At 45.0% G+C, this 10,972-nt stretch overlaps 1 protein-coding gene across 2 annotated transcripts in view; it reads right to left on the reverse strand.

Moving 5' to 3' along the window:
- triqk (triple QxxK/R motif containing) overlaps positions 1–10,149 on the reverse strand; it is a 47,231-nt gene extending 37,082 nt beyond the window's left edge. The window contains exons 1-3 of one of the 2 annotated variants that reach the window (XM_020475517.2): positions 10,067–10,149; positions 9,616–9,685; positions 7,736–7,802 (exon numbers count right to left, since the gene is read on the reverse strand). In XM_020475517.2, the coding sequence (XP_020331106.2) occupies positions 7,736–7,796 (61 nt within the window). In that variant the 5' untranslated portion in view covers positions 7,797–7,802; positions 9,616–9,685; positions 10,067–10,149. The remainder of the gene's footprint in view (positions 1–7,735; positions 7,803–9,615; positions 9,686–10,066) is intronic. The other variant, XM_031789143.1, reaches the window with a different exon arrangement.
- Between the last annotated feature and the right edge of the window lie 823 nt (positions 10,150–10,972).

Raw genomic sequence — 10,972 nt, forward strand, 5'->3', positions numbered from 1 at the left:
CTCCCGTCCTCTTCCCTCCCGTCCTCTTCCCTCCCGTCCTCTCTCTCCATTCCTCCCGTCCTCTTCCCTCCCGTCCTCTTCTCTCCCGTCCTCTTCCCTCCCGTCCTCTTCTCTCCCGTCCTCTTCCCTCCCGTTCCCTCCCGTCCTCTTCCCTGTCCTCTCTCTCCCGTTCCCTCCCGTCCTCTTCTCTCCCGTTCCCTCCCGTCCTCTTCTCTCCCGTTCCCTCCCGTCCTCTTCTCTCCCGTTCCCTCCCGTCCTCTTCTCTCCCGTTCCCTCCCGTCCTCTTCTCTCCCATTCCCTCCCGTCCTCTTCTCTCCCATTCCCTCCCGTCCTCTTCTCTCCCATTCCCTCCCGTCCTCTTCTCTCCCATTCCCTCCCGTCCTCTTCTCTCCCATTCCCTCCCGTCCTCTTCTCTCCCATTCCCTCCCGTCCTCTTCTCTCCCATTCCCTCCCTTCCTCTTCTCTCCCATTCCCTCCCGTCCTCTTCTCTCCCATTCCCTCCCGTCCTCTTCTCTCCCATTCCCTCCCGTCCTCTTCTCTCCCATTCCCTCCCGTCCTCTTCTCTCCCATTCCCTCCCGTCCTCTTCTCTCCCATTCCCTCCCGTCCTCTTCTCTCCCATCCAATCCTCTTCTCCCATACTCGCGGCCAGGCAGGTGTGTGGATGACAGCTGACTAGTCAATGATGAACCCATAATAATAGTATTTAAAAGCCAGTGTCAGCAGTGGTCTTTTTGACAGTGTCTGACATGACAGAGCCTCGCTCTTCATAAAGCGCCAGAGTAGTGGCAGCCTATGAATTACCTTAGTGGAATTACCAATGTGGCGTTTCCCTTTCAGGTCTCTCAAAATAAACTAAAATTGCCTCGTACTATTCTGGAAGATTCTTTTATTTTTTTAAATATTCTTTTTGTTGTTAACCAGCGGTTCTCTAAAACTGGTTGATAGTGGTTCTTTCTTTTCACAGGGAAATAAAAAGGAGGGCTTGACTGTGTGACCTGCGGTTACATCTTTGAATTGATGAGTAGGAGAACGGCTGCGAGCAAACGTCGCAGAGACAGCTCTACGTCCCAAACGGCACCCCTGCTCCCTTTACAGTCTACTACTTTTTAAACCGGAGCTCTATGGACCACTGTAGAGGGAACAGGGTACGGTTTGGGCCTCAGCCCGTTGAAAGGGATACAGCGGGAGAGTAGTTTGTTATGTCCTGTGCTTTCATACAGCACTATCATAATGTAGAGATTAGAGCAGTTTATGTCCCATGTTATGAAAGACTGTGGCGGTCATCAAATTGTGTCAGCTGGTTATTGTCATGCAGAAGAAGCCTGCCGGTCTCACGGTTACATCTCCAGGCCTGCAAGCACACTGTTGTGTGCCTGTAACATCTACATTAAACAGTGATAAATCATTTTAATAGACAGCATCCCAATAAATCCATTATTTATTTTAGTCAGGTCCAAAGAAACATATGAAGAAAATGTATTTCAGAAGAACAGAATACGAGTTGGTCTACGGTATGTTATCTGGCTATTCTCCATGCTGTAGGCTATAGGCTTGTTCATTTATCAGACTAGATACGGTATGTTATCTGGCTATGATATAGCCTGTAGGCTTGTTCATTTATCAGACTAGATACTGTATGTTATCTGGCTATTCTCCATGCTGTAGGCTATAGGCTTGTTCATTTATCAGACTAGATACTCTATGCTATCTGGCTGTAGGCTATAGGCTTGTTCATTTATCAGACTAGATACTGTATGTTATCTGGCTATGATATAGCCTGTAGGCTTGTTCATTTATCAGACTAGATACTGTATGTTATCTGGCTATGATATAGCCTGTAGGCTTGTTCATTTATCAGACTAGATATGCTAATAAGTCCAGTGCCATTAATTGATAGTAAAAGAAAATAATTGAACTGAGCTAAATAAAATGATATTTTCCCCCATGTGATGATGTGAAGTGGCAAAGCATTAAAGTGAGCATTTGAAACAGGTCCTATATGCTTTGATTTAGAGTTATTTAGAAACTTTAGGTGATCTAAGAGGAAGGCCCGAAGAACTCCAGCCATCCGAGCCAGTTCACTGATGCCTTCCAGCAAACAGTCCCGGAGTGTCGGCTATCAGACCAACAGCTTCTGAGACAGCGAAACCCCCCGAGCCATAAGACTACTAAATAGTGTGGATACCATTTAACTGACTATCTGCACTGGCTGTCAGTGAGTGACTGTGTATATGGTATGTATATATATATATATACACACACACACACACACACACACACACACACACACACACACACACACACACACACAGTGGGGCAGAAAAGTATTTAGTCAGCCACCAATTGTGCAAGTTCTCCCACTTAAAAAGATGAGAGAGGCCTGTAATTTTCATCATAGGTACACTTCAACTATGACAGACAAAATGAGAAAAAAAAATCCAGAAAATAACATTGTAGGATTTTTTATGAATTTATTTGCAAATTATGGTGGAAAAAAAGTATTTGGTCAATAACAAAAGTTTATATACCCTTTGTTGGCAATGACAGAGGTCAAACGTTTTCTGTAAGTCTTCACAAGGTTCACACACTGTTGCTGGTATTTTGGCCCATTCCTCCATGCAGATCTCCTCTAGAGCAGTGATGTTTTCTGTCAGTGAGTGACTGACTGATATATATATATATATATATCTCTGAGTGTGTTTAGGGATTTCACAGTAAAGACTACGCCAGTTGTATTGAGGGCATGTAACTTTTTTTTCTTTTTTTTGGGAGAATAGGGAAGACCAGGGATATTCAACTCTGACCCTACGAGGTCTGGAGCTGGTTTCCTGGGAATCACCCACCTGGTGTCCCAGGTTTAAACCAGTCCCTGATTAGAGGGGAATCACCCACCTGGTGTCCCAGGTCTAAACCAGTCCCTGATTAGAGGGGAATCACCCACCTGGTGTCCCAGGTCTAAACCAGTCCCTGTTTAGAGGGGAATCACCCACCTGGTGTCCCAGGTCTAAACCAGTCCCTGTTTAGAGGGGAATCACCCACCTGGTGTCCCAGGTCTAAACCAGTCCCTGATTAGAGGGGAATCACCCACCTGGTGTCCCAGGTCTAAACCAGTCCCTGTTTAGAGGGGAATCACCCACCTGGTGTCCCAGGTCTAAACCAGTCCCTGTTTAGAGGGGAATCACCCACCTGGTGTCCCAGGTCTAAACCAGTCCCTGTTTAGAGGGGAATCACCCACCTGGTGTCCCAGGTCTAAACCAGTCCCTGTTTAGAGGGGAATCACCCACCTGGTGTCCCAGGTCTAAACCAGTCCCTGATTAGAGGGGAATCACCCACCTGGTGTCCCAGGTCTAAACCAGTCCCTGTTTAGAGGGGAATCACCCACCTGGTGTCCCAGGTCTAAACCAGTCCCTGTTTAGAGGGGAATCACCCACCTGGTGTCCCAGGTCTAAACCAGTCCCTGATTAGAGGGGAATCACCCACCTGGTGTCCCAGGTCTAAACCAGTCCCTGTTTAGAGGGGAATCACCAACCTGGTGTCCCAGGTCTAAACCAGTCCCTGTTTAGAGGGGAATCACCCACCTGGTGTCCCAGGTCTAAACCAGTCCCTGATTAGAGGGGAATCACCCACCTGGTGTCCCAGGTCTAAACCAGTCCCTGATTAGAGGGGAATCACCCACCTGGTGTCCCAGGTCTAAACCAGTCCCTGTTTAGAGGGGAATCACCCACCTGGTGTCCCAGGTCTAAACCAGTCCCTGATTAGAGGAGAATCACCCACCTGGTGTCCCAGGTCTAAACCAGTCCCTGATTAGAGGGGAATCACCCACCTGGTGTCCCAGGTCTAAACCAGTCCCTGTTTAGAGGGGAATCACCCACCTGGTGTCCCAGGTCTAAACCAGTCCCTGATTAGAGGGGAACGAGGATTTGTTTATTTTTTATTATACAGTGGAACTGGCTTGGAGGTCCAGAGTTGAATTTGAAGGGGATAGACCAAATATGTACCAATAAGCTGGGTTGCACAAGATGGAAGGCCAGTACACGGACAACCTTGGTTTATGTGTACTACACAACAGTGCAATTTCCAACACTGCCATTTCCTCAGAAACGAAGGTGCTCCAGGGAATAATACCCTCTCTCATTGGTGCTCCAGGGAATAAAACCCTCTCTCATTGGTGCTCCAGGGAATAAAACCCTCTCTTATTGGTGCTCCAGCTAGGGAAGACAGCTGGCATGCTGAAGGCCTGAAATCATGATTGATATGCAGCATCTTGTCTTGGTTAGGACAACGACATGTTGGGGGGAGAAATAATCAAATACTACAGAAAAAGACCCAACTTTTGGACCAGATTAGTCAGAACACGAGTCAGTATCCAGGTTTCCTTTAACACCGGTAAAGTATGGTGACATTTAACAGGTCTGATGGAATCAGAACATTTGTAGGTAAACTTTCCAAATGTCGACAAAACACGCTAGACAAGATGGGATCGTTTTGTGTCGGTAAAATTCATTTTACAAGAAATGGTGGTGGAAACGCCTTAACGCGCAAATATCGATATAATAACCACATGGAAGTAAACTTTGAGTCACCCGATGTGTTGTTGTGTGGTCCTCCCACTACGACCCAGGAAACCATGCAGTTTACTACAGATTAAATAACTAGGAAAAGAGCCTCAGATCCACAAAGCTCCTTCCACCAGGTGGCTGATGAGATGTTGGCACGACTGACATATTGCATCTCCATCCCAAAGCCCTTGCTTGGAAGTGTACTTCACCAGACTGCCAAGAACCTTATCCTCACCCAGGCCAAGGTGGCGAGACACGGTTGTGATGACACCATAGGCCTTGTTGATCTCTGCACCAGACAGGATGCTCTTGCCAGCATACTTGGGGTCCAACATGTACGCTGCAGTGTGTATGGGCTTCAGGCAGAAGTCTTCACACTTTTTGATGCATTTCAGAACTGCAGTTTCCTCTGCTTGGAGCAATAGTGACGTGGGCAGGGCAGTACGGATTTCTTCTTACATCTGCAAGCAGAGTCTGAACATCAGACAGGATGGCATTGTCTCCCTCAATCCGTGCAATGGCTACTGCTATAGATTTCAGGAGCTTCAGGCTGTTTACCACTCTCTCCCAAAATACATCATCCAGGAGGATCCTCATGATGGGGCTGTCCATATCGGCAGACTGTGATATGGTCATTTCTTGGAGAGACTCCTTCCCCTCCAGGAGACTGATAAACATGATGACAACACCACCCCAATGGGTGTTGCTGGGCAGCTTCAATGTGGTGCTCTTATTCTTCTCACTTTGCTTGGTGAGGTAGATTGCTGCTATAACTTGATGACCCTTCACATACCTAATCATTTCCTTGGCTCTTTTGTAGAGTGTATCCATTATTTTCAGTGCCATGATGTCCTTGAGCAGCAGATTCAATGCATGAGCAGCACAGCCATTGGGTGTGCTGTGAGGGTAGGACTCCTCAACTTTAGACCAAGCAGCCTTCATGTTCGCAGCATTGTCTGGCACCAGTGCTGTGGTCCTTCAGCTAATCTGCAATGTTGTTCCTTGTGTCTGTGCTCTTGTAGAATACTGGTTGAGGGGTGGAGATGATGTAGTTAATTAATCCTTGTCCACGAACATTCAACCACACAACATTTGCTTGACCTTCACTTGAACTCTGTTGAACTCTGCTGAACTCTGCATCCAGCAAATGAGTAGATAAAGCATGTCTGGTTGGAGGGGTGTTTGCTGGGCAAAGAACATTCAGTAATCTCTTCCAATACACATTGCCTGTGAGCATCAGAGGTGAACCAGTTGCATACGCAGCTCGAGCAAGACATTCATCAGCATTTCTCTGACTACGTTCCTCCATTGAGTCAAAAAAAAACTTCTGATTCCAGGAGGACCATGAGCTGTTGCTATCGATAAGGTCTCTGATTCATAATTTTCATCTCGAATAGAAGTAGAGGGAGTTTTGTCAGAGGTTGCTTGTTGTGAGCGCTGAGGGAACTTTATGCACTTGGCCAGACGATTCTGCATATTTTTTGCATTCTTCACATAAAACTTGGCACATTATTTGCAAATGTACACCGCTTTTCCTTCTACATTGCAGTGCTGCAGTGAAATGTCTCCACACATCAGATAATAATAAATGATAAAATGCCCGAGGCATTTTCATATAAAGAAAAGAAAAAGAGAAAAGAGTCAAAGAGAAATAAAACTACAGATAAATAGATTGTTGAATCTGCTTCTTTGTAAATAAATAAATGTTTTAAAACTAAACATGTATGGAAACAGGTGAATTAACACTCAGTTAGCAGGCTCAAGCAAGCTAAAACCCACATGGTAGCAAAAAAAACGAGCAGAAATGTATCCTGAAATGTTTCCGACCTTTTGCAACCCTTTGTAGTGAGACATTAATACGTTTTTTTTGTACACCTTTATTTAACTAGGCAAGTCAGTTAAGAACAAATTCTTATTTTCAATGACGGCCTAGGAACAGTGGGTTAACTGTCTTGTTCATGGGCAGAACGACAGATTTTGTACCTTGTCAGCTAGTCCAACGCTCTAACCACTAGGCTACCCTGCCGCCCCAAATGGGTCTTTCTCTGTTCTGATTTGTTGTATACTGTTCAATTCAACCCAAAATATGTTTCTGCAATTTCATGCCCTAATTTCAGATCATTTCCACACGGTCACGTAGGTCTGAACAATATTGGCCTTATTTTTAACAACATTTTGCAATTGCAATTTGACTTGTGATTTAGAGCAAAACATTTTGGTGAACTGTTGAAATAGAATGATTATTTTAAATCTATAGAATATAATAGTGGGCACTTTGAATACAGTGTCTTGAGAAAACAACAAATGAAAATGCCAGGGAGGAGCCATTGTGACAAGGTAGAAACCAAAGTGTTTCCTAGGTGACCTAATCTGTAGCTACATGTAATGTCGTGTTAGCTACTTCACGTAGCCAACATTCTTGCTTCGTGTATTCCTCCGATTTAGAAGATACGGTTACACACCATCACCGGTACTACCAGGGTGCACACCATCACCGGTACTACCAGGGTGCACACCATCACCGGTACTACCAGGGTGCACACCATCACCGGTACTACCAGGGTGCACACCTTCACCGGTACTACCGGGCTGCACACCTTCACCGGTACTACCGGGCTGCACACCTTCACCGGTACTACCGGGCTGCACACCTTCACCGGTACTACCGGGCTGCACACCTTCACCGGTACTACCGGGCTGCACACCTTCACCGGTACTACCGGGCTGCACACCTTCACCGGTACTACCGGGCTGCACACCTTCACCGGTACTACCGGGCTGCACACCTTCACCGGTACTACCGGGCTGCACACCTTCACCGGTACTACCGGGCTGCACACCTTCACCGGTACTACCGGGCTGCACACCTTCACCGGTACTACCGGGCTGCACACCTTCACCGGTACTACCGGGCTGCACACCTTCACCGGTACTACCGGGCTGCACACCTTCACCGGTACTACCGGGCTGCACACCTTCACCGGTACTACCGGGCTGTACACCTTCACCGGTACTACCGGGCTGTACACCTTCACCGGTACTACCGGGCTGTACACCTTCACCGGTACTACCGGGCTGTACACCTTCACCGGTACTACCGGGCTGTACACCATCACCGGTACTACCGGGCTGTACAGCTAGTTACGTTAGCTCTGACTCAGTACAAGAAACTCACCGATCTGTTTCCGGTACTGGTCGACCGGGGCCATCGCAGCGCATGCATCCTTCCTCCCCATCCTCACCTGGGAGGAAGAAGAGTAGAAGAGTTAACATTCTGAGGACAATAGGCCTACAGCTAAATATGACATGGATCTTCAATACAAGATCTTTAGTAATCAACTGTGGTATTGTATCAAAGCTCTTAGGCCTATACACAGTACTGTTTTACATCAAAACTCTGTTTTAGGGAGATATCTGTGTCTCTCTCTGGACGATAGGTGTTTTTCTATCGTTTCATATTATGCTCTACCGTTTATTTCGTTGTGTTGCAAATCACTTTACGGAAATATTTTTTGTCAATTGGACGTCGCTTTGCATTCTTCGTGTCGTGTGGAAAGAAATGTGCAACACAAACAAACATGGAGAACGTGACAGAGACCGTACCTAAAAGAGGGGCTACTTTGGTCGCATGGACGTGGTTTGGGTATGAAAAGCCTGACACGGACCAGAAAACCATCCTCTGCAGAATATGCTGCAGGCCGGTCCCGCCAACAGGCTCAAACACCACTAACCTCCTTTAACACCTACGCAGGAGTCATGTGAAACAGTATGGAGAGAGTCTACTACGGATGAGACCCTAAAAAGTACAGTCAAGCGCTCAAAACAAACCCCGACTCAGACGTTGCAAGAGGCTTTCGCCCGCGGCACAACATATGGCAAAGAACCACGAAGATGGAAGGAGATAACAGCTGCAAAGACAATTTACACAGTTGAGAAACGGGGGTTTCGTGAGTTGGTGCTAATTCAAAATTAAATAATAGGCCTTTACATGTGGTCATTTTAAATATACTATTTATTAATTTAATTGACAGAAAATGTGTATATTGTGATATGTTTCGTTATATGAAATGACCTATAATCAGGACATGAGATGTTGGCCATGTCACCCAGCCCTACTCTGTTTAAGAGGGGGAGACAGTACGAGTCAAAGGGCAGGAGTGTTTCTGATGGCATCTAAATCCCCTCTGACCTATTCTCTCAGAAAACAATCCAACAACCTTTAAATCCTCCGCAGCTTTGACAAACAATCTATCTACCTCATCCCCATACTGTATTTATTTATCTTGCTTCTTTGCACCCCAGTATCTCTACTTGCCCATTCATCTTCTGCACATCTATTACTCCAGTGTTTAATTGCTAGATTGTAATTACTTCTCCACCATGGCCTTTTTATTTCCTTTAACTCCCTTATCTTACCTCATTTGCACATGCTGCATATAGACACTGTGTATATAGGCTTTTTCTACTGTGTGTTTGTTTATTCCATGTGTATCTCCATGTTGTTTGTGTCGCACTGCTTTGCTTTATCTTGGCCAGGTCGCAGTTGTAAATGAGAACTTGTTCTCAACTAACCTACCTGGTTAAATAAAGGTGAAATAATATATATGGTCCTAGTCTGAAGAAGCCTGTAGGTGTGTAGGCTAGACCCATTGAAGACTGAGTAAACAAAAAGGTTTGAGCATCACAGAGAAAACCATTTGCACCTCCAGCTATACTAAGAAATAGGAGGAAATGCATTTTAAAACAAACCATATGTCCAGTACAGTGGGATTGGTTGATTAGGAAACAGCACTATGACCTTGCTTTAATTCACTAGAAAATGGCAACCTGGGCAAGGAGGACGCAAAAATCCACAACAGCCATTTTATACCAGAATGTTGATGATAATAGTTGTATATTTTCCCTATGCGGTGATTGTGTCAACTACATATTGTACAACTCTTCAAAATGCATATCCACTGCAACAGACAGGCTGAACTCAATAATTTAGCTGCACTTTCTGTGCACAATATCGAATGACTACACCCAAATACATTGCTACATTGGTGCACTTACCTACTCAGTAAGTCGAAATAGTGTTGCTTATTCAAGGTACTTCTGCATTCTCAGGTTGCCTGTCTGCAGTCTGCAAACATGGAAGAGATAATTGACAGATTTGCTGTATTTTCCACCAAATTCTCCCTAACATGCCAACACATCACTTCACCCCAATTATCATTTCCTGGTAATCCACGTCACCACTAATGATAGACAATTTAGCTCTCTAATCAGAGACGAGTATTTGCGAAATTGACCAATAGTAGAGTGGAAGGCGGGACTCACAGACAAAAAAAAACTATCGACATGCGCTTCCACTCATCACAAAATTGTCTAAGAACGGCTAGGTAAGAAGCTATAGACTCAGAAATAGCAAAGCAGGACATTACTAACCACAGTGGCACACGTTTTAGGCTATCTGCATGTTTCTGTATAAATATAATGATATGAGCCTCTCCTCCACACTTACCAGACTCTTCTGCTGCAGGAGTACGATCAGTCTTCTGACAATTGACCAACCAACCACCCCGTATCCTTATCTTGAAGGAAGAGACCGATTTAAAGGAGAAAGGACTGTATCTGTGGTTCATTTAGGAGAACATAACATCTGATTCTGTGCAATTTAACTAGGTTTATAAAGATACAATCAACTGTTAATACATTAAAATATGGTAATAGTTTATTAAAATAGGGTTCAGATATTTAATATTACACGTTTTTTTTTGGGGGGGGGGGGGGGGGGGGTTAGCCTACTTAGTCATTACAATATTACAACTACCTTCTCAATAACTAACTACTGAATTACAGAAAAATATCCAGATATGATTGTAAATCATATAGAGAGATACTGAGCTATATCAGTAGGCCTACATGCTCATCAGGTAATAGAAATACCCTCTCTATATTTGTGTTCTTCTTTGTTCCATGATTTAACAGCAATTTACATGTCTCTTTGTTTGCTGTGTTGAATGTTGTAACCCTCTATCTGCATCTGGTCGTATTGGTGCCTGGGGCTGCGTGCAGATTACAGAGGTTTGCCACTGCTTGGAATTTACTGAAGTTTAAACTGTGTCCCAATGGCACCCTATTCTATATAATACAATATGGGCCCTGGTCATAAGTAGTGCACTATATAGAGAATAGGGTGCCATTTGGGGTGGAGATTCAAATGATTTCCTGCTCTCCCGTGGGTGGCCCATTACGCATGCTGCACAGCGGTAACTAATAGATCTCCTTATAATGTGTCTGGGTAATGCTTTACTTACTGTGTTGCCTGACATCAATAGGGAGCACTTTGACATCGCTTCAGATGGGAGTACTGTAGGTTACTTGTACCAAGTGACATTTGTCAATGCTGCTAGGCCGATTTGTTCTT

The sequence above is a fragment of the Oncorhynchus kisutch genome, linkage group LG14 (assembly GCF_002021735.2).
Source record: "Oncorhynchus kisutch isolate 150728-3 linkage group LG14, Okis_V2, whole genome shotgun sequence".
NCBI lineage: Eukaryota > Metazoa > Chordata > Actinopteri > Salmoniformes > Salmonidae > Oncorhynchus > Oncorhynchus kisutch.